Source organism: Vipera ursinii, assembly GCF_947247035.1.
Source record: "Vipera ursinii genome assembly, chromosome: 1".
Lineage (NCBI taxonomy): Eukaryota > Metazoa > Chordata > Lepidosauria > Squamata > Viperidae > Vipera > Vipera ursinii.
In genome coordinates, this window is record NC_139512.1 from 317,439,902 (window position 1) to 317,452,601 (window position 12,700).

At 40.9% G+C, this 12,700-nt stretch overlaps 1 protein-coding gene across 3 annotated transcripts in view; it reads right to left on the bottom strand.

The window, feature by feature from the left end:
• Positions 1-12,700, bottom strand: part of TTBK1 (tau tubulin kinase 1) — a 101,978-nt gene that overhangs the window by 32,997 nt on the left and 56,281 nt on the right. For all 3 annotated transcript variants that reach the window (XM_083373497.1, XM_083373498.1, XM_083373499.1), the window contains 6 exons: positions 10,782-10,874; positions 10,134-10,259; positions 7,734-7,888; positions 6,230-6,452; positions 3,848-4,023; positions 1,142-1,703 (listed from right to left, as the gene is read on the bottom strand). In XM_083373497.1, coding sequence (XP_083229623.1) covers positions 1,142-1,703; positions 3,848-4,023; positions 6,230-6,452; positions 7,734-7,888; positions 10,134-10,259; positions 10,782-10,874 — 1,335 coding nt within the window. The remainder of the gene's footprint in view (positions 1-1,141; positions 1,704-3,847; positions 4,024-6,229; positions 6,453-7,733; positions 7,889-10,133; positions 10,260-10,781; positions 10,875-12,700) is intronic.

Here is a 12,700-nt window from a genome sequence, read left to right on the forward strand (position 1 = left end):
AAAGTGCATGGTTGAAAGAGAATGCATGAGAGGCATGGTGAGGATCAAGGAAGGTGCAAGGGAGTGTGGGAAGAGGACAGCATGGGTCACATGCAAGGACATGCACTTGAGGTGCTGTGCAGGTTGAAGACAGTACATAAGGTGCGTGATAGATATGGTGCAGGTTGGGGTGGGTGCATAAGAGGATATGAGTGGCCAGCAAGAGCACAAAGGGGCTGGGAAAGGATACGTAGGTAAGGAAATCTTAACCCAGAGATCTGCAACCTTTCCTGCTAGCTTCTCAGTGACTTTCTGGGAGCCACTTGGGATGGCGAGGTGGGTGGCATATAAATTTAATAATAAACAAATAAATAAAATAAAGCTGGCATGGAAGATTACAAATGACAATCATGTGATTGGGGAATACTTGACAACTGGTCATTAGTAGAAATGGGTTGCTAAGCACCTAGATCATGATCACATGACCATGGGGCTGCTGGGATGGCTGGAACTCCGAGAACTGGTCATAAACAGCATTCATTCAATGCTGACTGGATGGTCATAGGTAGAGGACTATTTGTATTCAGAATAGGAGTTTTTCTCAGGATGAGAAATAATAGAGAAAAATTGTTGCCTGTTCTAAACCAACACTCAGTCTAGGAAACAATAGGTTAGAGACCAATATACTATTATTATACTATGCATAATAATGCATATACATCTCAGAATTAGTGCACAGATTTAGTCTAATTTGATTCTTCTAATCTACAGCACCTCATTCTATGGCAGAAGTGGACAAACTGTGCCTGAACTATAGCTTCCAGCATCCCTTATCATATTGGCCATATTGGTTCAAACTAATGGGAGTAAAAGATTCAGTAACATCTACAAGGGCCACCGATTTCCCACCAGTCTGCTGACCCACAGGACTAATCTGCATCAAAAACAATTCACATGGGTTCACTTCTAATGTAAAATGCTGTAAAACGTTATTGATGCTGATGAAATAACACTAGCGTTGATTCTATAGATACAGACACAAAGGATTGAAACAATCTGGATATGATGCCCAAATGTGATGATTTCACTAAACGAAACAGACAACACAAGAGTGAAAAACAACGGCAATATGAAGGAGATGGATTTCTTTTGCATATCTTACCTGTCTCTCGGGACCTATTGGCTCAGATTCTCGTCTCCGCTGCCGGATAGCTGGTGCTGAATATAAGGGGGACTGTGATGGGCTTCCTGGTTGCTGCTCATGCTTATTCTCAGATACTGACTGGCACTGCATTTCATTTCTGTGGGAACTGTCCTCCTCAGCCACAGTCTGCATACCTCGGACCCGCCCATCATGTATTTTGGGCCTGACTGCTGCTTCTGCGCCCACCAAGTGCCTCCTTTCATCCCCTTCTTCTATGGGCTTTAGTTCCTCAGGTTCCTCATCGGTTGTCCCAGATGTACTTGGTTCAGCACCAGGATGGAAGTCCTTCAGTTCTGTCTCTTTATCAATGATCACCCACTCTTTGCTGTCAAAGTCCTCCTCCTCAGCCAAGGGCACTGATCGGAAAGCATTACTGAGGGCTTCATGGTCCACAGAAGCAGATACATCCATCCTGCCACTTGCCTGTCGGTCTACCTGACCAGTCTCAATAGACAGCATCTGTGCTGGCTGAGAAGAGCATACAAGCCGGGAAGGAGAACAAGGTAAATCTACTCGGGATCTGAAAATCAAAACAAAGAAAGCCAAGTCGGATTAATTTTAAACATTTATAATTTAAGATTATTAAAGAATAATGATGGCTATTTCCTATAATCTAAGTTAAAGAACCTTTTGAGAATAGCTTCCCCTGAAATAGGATCTGCTCTCTTCCAAATTCATTGAAAATTCAAAAGATATAATAATAATAATAATAATAATAATAATAATAATAATAATAATAATAATAATAAGAAGAAGAAGAAGAAGAAGAAGAAGAAGAAGAAGAAGAAGAAGAAGAAGAAGAAGAAGAAGAAGAAGAAGAAGAAGAAGAAGAAGAAGTAGTAGTTGGAAGGGACCTTGGAGGTCATCTAGTCCAACCCCCTGCTCAGGTAGGAAACCCTATACCATTTCAGCCAAATGGCTGTCCAGTCTCTTCTTAAAAACCTCCAGTGTTGGAGCATTCACCACTTCTGGAGGCAGGTTGTTCCACTGGTTAATTGTTCTAACTGTCAGGAACTTTCTCCTTAGTTCTAGATTGCTTCTGTCCTTGATTAGTTTCCATCCGTTGCTTCTTGTCCTGCCTTCAGGTGCTTTGGAGAATAGCTTGACTCCCTCTTCTTTGTGGCAGCCCCTGAGATATTGGAACACTGCTATCATGTCACCCCTCACCCTTCTCTTCATTAAACTACACATACCCAGTTCCAGCAACCGTTCCCTATATGTTTTAGCCTCCAGTCCCCCAATCATCTTTGTTGCTCTTCTCTGTACCCTTTCTAGAGTCTCGACATCTTTTTTACATCGTGGTGACCAAAACTGGATGCAGTATTCCAGGTGTGGCCTTACCAAAGCATTGTAAAGTGGTATTAAAGCTGCCTTTCTGCAAGTATAACCCACTAGTCTTATGTTTCTTTGCTAAAGAATATTAGCAGAGTCCAACACCTGTATCCACCTGACCACTCTCCTCCCAGAGCATGCCTTTGCTAGCCTGAGCAAGAAGATGGCCACTAGGGAGTGCACCCTATTCATTCTGTTGCCTCACTTATGGAATGATTTTCCAGGAAAAGAGGGAGCAGTTTTTAACATCCATTATATCACTTTCAGGCTACTTAACTTAAAGAGGCCTTAATTCATTTTATGCTTTTACATTTTATTTTTATTTTTTTCCATTGGTGTAGGTCAGACATGTCAAACACAAGGCCCGGGGGCCAGATCTGGCCCACGAAGTAGTTTCATGTGGCCTGCAAAGCCATCCTGGAAACAGTGAGGGAATGGCCCCCACTGCCTTGGCCCTGGCCCAGAGACCCTCCTTCTGCCAGAGACCCTCAGATCTGTCCCACTCCTGCCCAGGGTCCCATAGGCACCCTTGATGCGAACGATGTAGAGCTGGCCATGCCCACCCAGTAGGCCACGCCCACCCTGACCATACCCACCCGGCCCCCTGAGGGCAACCGCAATGGTGATGCGGCCCTCAATGAAATTGAGTTTGACACCCCTGGTGTAGGTGAACTAATACCCATTGAAAAACATAAATATTGTACATTTCAATGAAATCCATTTATCTGTTTAAATCAGAGAGTTTTATATAAGCAAGTTACAGTCTATTCATTGACTAGATAAGTAATTTTAAAATCTGAGCATAACAACATAAAGGAAATTCAGCAGAGATCTTCAAGTATTTGAAGTAATGAGCTGAACAATTAAATTTCTTTTCTCCACCACTTAGCACTGATAAGTCTGAGTAAGAAAAAAAAAAGGGGGGGGGGGAAGAGAATAATACTGATTCAAAATAAACCGAAAGAATGTGTGGCTTTTCCTCATAGGTACATTTAAATCATTATGCCATGTTTGCTTGCTTGTTGGTTGGTTGGTTGGTTTGAATTTGGGTGGGAAACAACATATGTCTGTGTGGTTGTTGTTGTTTTTTTTACAGTTGACTTAAAATTATCGTAAGAAAACAAAAACCATAAATTTTCCACAACCATCCTGTTCCCAAGGCCTGGGAGGACAACCACGTTTTTAACAGTTTAATGAAAAGTCATTACATACAGATCTCCGGTGGGATGCTATTTCAGCTTTCTCTTGTGCTTTCTTTACTTTGACTCTTAGCTATATGCCCAAAGCTTGAACAAAAATGTATTAAAGCCACTTAATTGGCCCTAAGCAAACCTTCGTTCGTGCTGATCTAGTTTTCCATCAGCAGTGGAGAGGCGTTCTGACTCAGGACTATTCACACGACGGTATCTCAGAGAACGTGCCGGGGTTGTAGGGGAGTCTGGCACTGCTCGCACTGGAGAGATGGGACACACACCACTTTTCTGATCATCTTCTGCTAAACACTGCGTCTGAGACAGAAAAGGGGAAACCACTGAGAATAAGATAAATCCACAAAAATATGCAAGGTAATGAGCATGAGGCAGCCTATCATCTGAGGGTACTAATTAAATATTTGATTTCACATGCATCAATTTTTGATAGATTATACCCAGGAGGCCGTTACAATGATAGTGCAGTTTTGGCCAAGAAGACGTAATCCAATAAAATAACAGAATTCATGTTAAACCTGGGAAGAGTTTGATTCTGTGACCCCTGATGAAGTGGACAGGATTATGGGGAGACTGAGCTCCTCCACATGTTTGTTGGACCCGTGCCCTTCCTGGCTGGTTTATGCAGCTAGGGAGAGGACACGAGGCTGGCTCCAGGCGGTTATATCTGCTTCTTTGAGTGAGGGTTACTTCCCCACCGTCTTGAAGGAGGCGGTGGTGAGACCTCTCCTCAAGAAGCCTGCCTTGGACCCAGCTGTATTGAACAACTTTCGTCCAGTTTCCAACCTTCGCTTTCTTGCGAAGGTTGTTGAGAGTGTGGTGGCGCATCAGCTCCCTCTGGTCCTGGATGAAGCGGATTATTTGGACCCCTACCAATCGGGTTTCAGGCCCGGGTACAGCACGGAGACGGCATTGGTCGCTCTGGTGAATGATCTCTGGAGGGCTCGGGACAGGGGATATTCCTCTGTCCTAGTCCTATTAGACCTCTCGGCGGCTTTCAATACCATCGACCATGGTATCTTGCTGCGGCGTCTCAGGGGATTGGGAGTGGGAGGCACAGTTCTTCGGTGGTTCTCCTCCTATCTCCTGGGACGTTCGCAGTCGGTGTTGGCAGGGGGGCAGAGATCGGCCCCTAGGTCTCTCGTTTGTGGAGTTCCTCAGGGGTCGGTTCTCTCGCCTCTCCTGTTCAACATCTATATGAAACCGCTGGGTGAGATCATTCGTGGTTTTGGAGTTGGGTATCATCAATATGCCGATGATACCCAACTTTTCTTTTCGACCCCAAACCACCCCAGTGATGCCCTCGCTGTGATGTCCCATTGCCTGGAGGCGGTTCGGGTCTGGATGGGGAGGAACAGACTTCAACTCAACCCTGACAAGACTGAGTGGCTGTGCATTCCGGCATCCCGGGATATTCAAAATGTCCCATCTCTTTCTGTGGGGGGTGAGCTCTTACCCCCCGTGGATAGGGCTCGCAACTTGGGAGTCCTCCTAGATTCACGGCTTACCCTGGAAGATCATGTGGTGGCCGTGACTAGGGGGGCTTTCGCCCAGGTTCGCCTGGTGCGCCACTTGCGGCCCTATCTGGATCGGGATGCCCTGTGCACGGTCACTCATGCGCTCGTGACCTCTCGCCTTGACTACTGTAATGCTCTCTACATGGGGCTCCCCTTGAAGACCACTCGGAGGCTCCAACTGGTACAGAATGCGGCCGCGAGAGTTGTCTTGGGAGTTTCCCGGTACTCCCATGTTACACCTTTGCTCCGCGAGCTGCATTGGTTACCAGTTGTCTTCCGGGTGAGGTTCAAGGTCTTGGTTATGATCTTTAAATCCCTACATGGCATGGGTCCGGGTTACCTCGGGGACCACCTGCTGCCGGCGTCAACTCCCCTCCGCCCTGTGCGTTCCCACAGAGAGGGCCTCCTCAGGGTGCCTCCGGTCAGGGAATGCCGACTGGCGGCCCCCAGGGGGAGAGCCTTCTCTGTGTGTGCCCCGGCTTTGTGGAACCAACTGCCGGTGGAGCTCCGGATGGCATCAGACCTCCGAACTTTCCGTCGTGGCCTGAAGACCCATTTATTTGAATTAGCTGGTCTGGCCTGACGGGGGAGTTGGGTTTTAAATTGTTTTAGAATAGTATTATTGTTTTTAACTGGGCACTGATTTAATCTTTGTTTTAACTTTTGTATTGTATCGTATTGTTATTTATATGCCCTGTGAACCGCCCTGAGTCCCTAGGGAGAAGGGCGGTATATAAATTGAATAAAACGTAAACGTAAACGTAAACATCAATAGAGAAATTGAAGTTTGAAATATATTCTTTATATCTTTAGCCCAGTAGACATGCACCTCACTTGAATGCAAGACAAAGTCACTTTACATTAAAACATACTTGCATGTTTAAATTTAGCTATCTTACTTAGCACATTGTCTGCTCACAAAACCACTATCCTTTGGGGGGGGGAAATGAAAAGATTAGTGCACATTCAAAATGGTCAAAAAGTTTTACTTTGCTGATGCTGATCCTGAGTTTGTTGCGATTTACATCAGTCTCTTCCCAAACTTCTCCTTCATTGAAGGGAACATTTGGAGTCTGCCCTAAATTATTCTCTGTTGGCCGGCCAGATAAAATTGGGGGTGCGTTCTCTTGGTCACTCAGGTGTTCTCCTTGAAAAACATCCTCTGTGTTCTCACGAAGTAAATCTCCAGGAATTGGAGTGATATTAACCACACTAAAGGAGAAATAATGTACAAACTTCAGATTACAAGACTAAAGTTTTAGAGTTATTTCTCGCGGTATCACAAAGACTTCACCCGTTCACAGCCAATACTACAGATAACGCATACAAAGCCCACTGCAACAGAACACGAAGCTTTAAATAATTTATCTCATCTTGAGGTACTACTAGAGTCGATAGATGGCTGAAACTTTGTTATTCCCCTTGCATTTACTATTGGAAACAGCATATTCTTCATTGGCAGCCTGGAAATCTTATCATAAGGATTCCATAATAATTACTTAGCATACTGCAGAATTTCTTGTCCTTCCATAAAAAATATATATACTGTTATCCGTCATTATGATGGCTTATGGCAGGAGGAAATTCTGAAATACAGTATCTACTATATAATGACTGTCAGTACAATGTACTGAAGACAGTACTAGCTATGGAAGAAGATGAGTAGCCTGGCTAAAAGAAAATACATAAGCATAATAAAATATATTATTTTTCATTTTGATAACAAAACAGATTTGGGATACCTCTTGCTTATTTTAACTTAAATCTTGAGATGTGGCTTATGTTTACAATGTTTAGATTCTGACTGAGATTTATGATCTTTCAGGGGACTTGCCTTAATAGGACACAAGGGAGCCAGAATACAAGGTCAAATTTTTTCACAGAACTATATGTCGATATGACTCTCTATGTATTTTCCCATGAAATAACTATGTTATCCACTCCCACAAAAGATCTTTAAATTACATTGGCAGTTTATTTCTTTCTAGTTGTCTTCACCAGATCCACTCAAATGGGAAATATTCACAAACTCAGAGAATTTCCCAAGATTTAACAATTAGAGCGTGATCAGAAGCAACACATTTATGATACAAGTAGAGTCAGATCCTATGAGAAGAGTTCTGTCTTTTACTCCTGTTCATGACCAGAGGTCAGAAGGTGATATTTTCCTGGCCTTCCTTTAGTTCTCTCCACTCCAGAAGGATGAAGGACACATTGGAGAAACTGCATTTCTGCATTCCCCACTCAGTGCCCATGAACCCAAACATAAACTAGATAAACGTTCTGTCCATAAATATTAGGACATCTTTGGAATCAATCAACTCAAAGGTAATCACTTATAGTCTACAGTCAAGCTCACATATAGTATTAATATTAGCATACCTGTTTTGAGGAAACATCTGTAACTACAAATACTGACTGGATATAAAATAATTTGTCAGTGCACCAAAAGTGAGATTCTTCGATATTGGTTACATGTGGTCTGCCACTCACCCAAACATGGCTGCAGTTTGCCTTGTGTTCTGCTGAGGTGGGGTGGATGTACTTGTAGATAATAAAATATCTGTACCAGCTTTCTCCCAGTCAAAGGCCTCATTCTCAGTAATTCCTCTTTCCTTCATGCTATTTTCAAACACAGTCATGATCAGCTAGACAAAAACAAGTTAAAATACTAAAGTTCAAATGTTTATCCACAATCAGAAATAGGAATATAGGAAGTCACTTTATATGAGATAGAGAATGGTTTATTTCGCAGATTCACAACTTGAGGCCGCAGAGCCAGAAGGAACCCCCAAATCATTGGATGCATCCTCTAAGCTTTAAAAAAAAATCTGTTCCCAAAGTCTAATTTTTGATTAAGTAGAAATCAAAAATCATTACATACTTGACTGAAGAGTAAGCATCTTAACTATATTTTCATTAAACATGAATGAAACAAAATTTAGTTTATTTGATAACTGCATCATTATTTTTAGAGTGCCCCCATAAGGTCAAATAAAAGTCATGAACACTTGTCAACTAGATCGACTCAAGCTCTCCAGAATAGGCAAAGTATTTCCCCAAACATAGCTTTCTTAACTGGATGTGTTTTGGAAGTCTTCTATAATATTCCCTTACTGAAAAATTAGTGCTCCTCCTTAAAATAATTTCCTAAGACATTTGGTTTTTTTTCATGTGATATATTAAAACAGATAGCTAAAAACAGATTAACATCAGCAGACAACTGAAAGATCTGCTTGTAAGTTGTTATTATTATGATTGTTCACATAGTCAGTCAAATGTTTAGATTGGATTTGGCCTTTTTATCCACGTATTAAGTCCTTCCCAAGGATCTGGGATAGGCAAATGTTTGACGGTGTTAAAGCTATCGTTTTATGGTGTAAGCTGTTCCTACTAAAGCTTCGTTTTGCAAATGACTGATGGTGATGCCAAGGTGACGCCAAGATGTTGTGGAATTGTCCCCAAAGAGTCTATTACTATTGGTACTCCTTTGCTTTCTTTTGCCACGGTCGTTCTACTTCTTTTTGCAGTCCTTTGTATTTTGTGATTTGCTCCATTTCTTTCTCTTCTCTTCTGTCTCCAGGTACTGCAACGTCCACTATTGAGAATTTTTTTGTCTCTTTTATCAGCAAGCGCCTGTCTGTTTGAATTCTAAAATCCCAGAGCACTTTAGCTTCATTTTCTATTATTTTGTCCAGTTCTTGTTGATGGGACCACAAATGGCAGGAAAATGGTATTTCTTGCAGATAGTCCAGTGCACCATTGTTGCTACAGTGCCATGCCATTATTTGTAGTCAATCTGTGCAATTTTCTTTCAGCAGCTATCTATCTAAGTGGTTTTTATATTGTTTAATGTAATCATATGTCACTTCCCATGCAAAAACATTGAAGTGGTTTATAATAAAAACAGCAGCAAAAAATAATAAACTAATCATAAAGCAATAGTAATCCTCTGCCCATTTACAGACAAGCAGGGCAACAAAAAAATCAGTGCAGACAGCACTGACAGTGTAACTCAAAGTGGGAGCCTTGGTGGAGCAGTGGGCTAATGCCTCCTTAAGTAACACCAGCTGCCTGCAATTAGTGCAGGTTCGCATCCCACCAGGCTCAAGGTTGACTCAGCCTTCCATCCTTCCGAGGTAGGTAAAATGAGGACCCAGATTGTTGGGGGCAATTAAGCTGACTTTGTAATAATGCCGCTTGGGGTGTGTGTGAAAGCCCTAACAAGCAGGCATATACATAGAATGAAGGCTACTGCTAAGCTTGTAAAGCCGCCCTGAGTCTTCGGAGAAGGGCGGGATATAAATGGAATTAAAATAAAATAAATAAAATAAAATATTATATTTCACATTTATTGGAAGAGTAAGGGGAAGTACAGCTCTCCTGACACTACTTGAGTTCTCAGCGGCTTCGATAGGGTTGTCCATGTTACTTTTCTAGATGGTCTTTGTGAGTTGGGGCCATTATGTTAGAGTGATTTTGTTCCTTTCTGCAAGGATTAGCAGTAGTATTAGTATCTACACCCTGGTTATGTATTCATTAGTATATACAGGGTATTTTTGCCATGCTCTAGAAGTTGCAGCTGGTGCAGAGTAATGTTACGAGGTTGCTGAGTAAATTGCTGTCCCTGCACATGTTGTACGTTTGTTGAAGCAACTGAAATAACTCCCAATTATTACTGAGCCATATTGAAAAATTTGGTCCTGATTTACAAAACTCCCAACAATTTGGGACTAAGATAATCTTCACCTTTAGACACCTGTCTGCTCACTGAGGGGAAGTCCTGCAATGTATACTGAAAACTACTGGTTCTTATTAAATCAGTTTCATGTGGGAAATTGAAATGATTGTCTTCTAATTGTTTCAAGATAGTAATTAAAAACAGGATTTTACCTGATAATCTGGTTTGGTGAAATAATCCAGATTTGCAATGTGATCCAGAAAAAGGTGGAACTCAGAAGGCATATGTTTTAGCAGCATTCGATGTTCATATTTCTCTTTAATCATACCAACTTGTTCCTAGAGAGATAAAATGCATTTGTTTGCATGTATGTATGTATGTATGTATGTATGTATGTATGTATATCCTGCTGTAATCATAAACAAGATCTTGATGGCTGACAAAAAATAATAAATATAGTAATAATATATAAGATAAATACATTAAAAATTAAATAAAATATCTGGCATTATACTCTAAAAGCTCTCCAGAAAAGCCCTCTGGAAAATTCCAGATTCCATCATCATATAGAATACTACAAATAAAAAATATCATTGGCAAACAAAACAAGACAGTAAATGGGCTCAAGTTAAGATATTAACATCTATTAACTGTGGGGATTATATATAATTCAAGGATCAAAAACAAAATTGTTTCTGAACACTGAAATTTTGACTGCTGGCATACACAATCACGAAAATGTTCTAATGTACTGCTGTGGACATTCCATAGGCCTTTATAGAATCCAGCAGGGTTTTTTATTGCTTTATTATTCATTTTGAAAAGAAGGATATTGTATTGTTGCTGACTATATTTTCTACCTTATCTTTAATCTTGCGCCATGGAAGCTGACCAACTGCAAACTCTACCAGCATGTAAAAAAGGGACCATAGATCATCATGTCGGCCCATTTCCTGCAATAAAAAAATAGTTTAAAAATATTGTAGGTGCCAACACTGTTTACAACAGCAGGACACTATTGCTACCCAGGAGCCATTACAAAAATGTCGATTGTATATGCAGCATATGTATATAGTAAATCGTTCATGTAACCAGAATTAAAAATCAAAAGCAGTAATTCTCATATGTTCTAATTTCAGTGCAGTTTTCTGCATTGTCTTGTCTGTTGAGAAATTCCTCCAGATCAGTAATGCTGCACATTATGATGTGTTTTAACTACAAAGGTCAAGAAAGAACGCGCCTACTATTTTGTAATGCCAAAAGAGACATAAACGAGACTAAAGGTGGAAGAAATTCAAAGTTGAAATTTATAGATTTCATGAAGACAAGACCTCTTTTTCTCCCCTTTAAACATTCTGCATTGTAGCCTAGTGTACGTCCCACTGTACTGGAACTGGCTTGATTTTGCTGTTATTCTAAATAGTATCCTGAAATATGCCTAAATATTCAAGCTGCTACACTGAAGGAGATTGATTATCTTTTAACTTTCTTTGTACTGAAGGCTATTTGCAAGATTCCGTGTTATATTCTAGTTATATCTTAACTTACTTAATTGATAAGTGACTGAATGAGTTTTGCACAATGAACAGGCAGTTTAGAGCAAATCTATCACAACATAACCCACATTTCAACAAGGCCGCTGCTCATACTAGCCAGAAAAATCTTCAAAAGCACTCTAGGCCTGTTAGCCTCTATGGGCAGACCATCCTAAAAATTCTCCCATCTCTTCCAGAGTAATTGCTCAAAGTTAAAAGCTCAGTAGAAGAGTAGCTGTGAAATCCATCAGCTTCAAATCATGCAATTCACATTCAGTAGGAAAGAAGCTTCATACTATACTTTTTGTTTAGATTATAATGTCACAAATTTCATATTTGAACAGCCAAGCCACTAGTAATGCAATGTAAGGCATCTGGCAAACTGCTGTGCTGGGAAAAATATTAATAAACACAGCTTCATGCATATAAATTCTGATATTCAAGGAAATGGAATCTAATCTTGCAGACCATCAGTACTCTAGATCTTTGTAACAGCAGAGAATTTATTAGAATGTCTCAGTCATTAACAGCCCATCACATGAGTTAAGAAGAGCAGCATTTTCTGTTTCAATCCAGGATTCTTTTAAGCCTGGAGAATCTGAAGCAGTGGATAGGGGCCTCTGTAATATGAATTCCGCTACCTAGGAATTAGATCCATGTCTCTCCTTGCTCCTTCAGGCAGATGGGCAAGATGAATGCAAATGAACAGCTTGCCTTCAGACATTTTGGGGGCTCTAATATTGGAGGTTTTTAAAAAGAGATTGGACAGTCAGGGATCACCTTACAAAATATGATTCCACCTATCCACTCTAAGCATCTTGCATAATCTTGCTAAATATCCCACCCACTCACTCACCCCATGCCTAAAGCACCTGGAATACTTGTTAGCAGTCCCCAAACTGAGAAACATGCTGTCCCCCTAGATGCAGTTGCTCATATCTTCATTTTGTTTATGAAGGCTCTCTAAACAATTTCTTTCAACAGGCTTTTGGACCCTTAGCAAATGGTGAACAACTGATTATTTGTGGTAGCTGCTTCTTTTTAAATGGTGCAAATATTCTGTTTATGGTTTGTTGTTCTGAGTACCCCACAGTCAGTTTGATTTGGGTAGTAGAGTAAAATATTGTAAAATAAATAAATAAAATATATATGTGCACTGTAATGCAACATGCATAACCTATTCAACTGTACCTGAGTCACACCAAGTTTCAGTATATACTGTGTGTGACACTCCTAACACCACA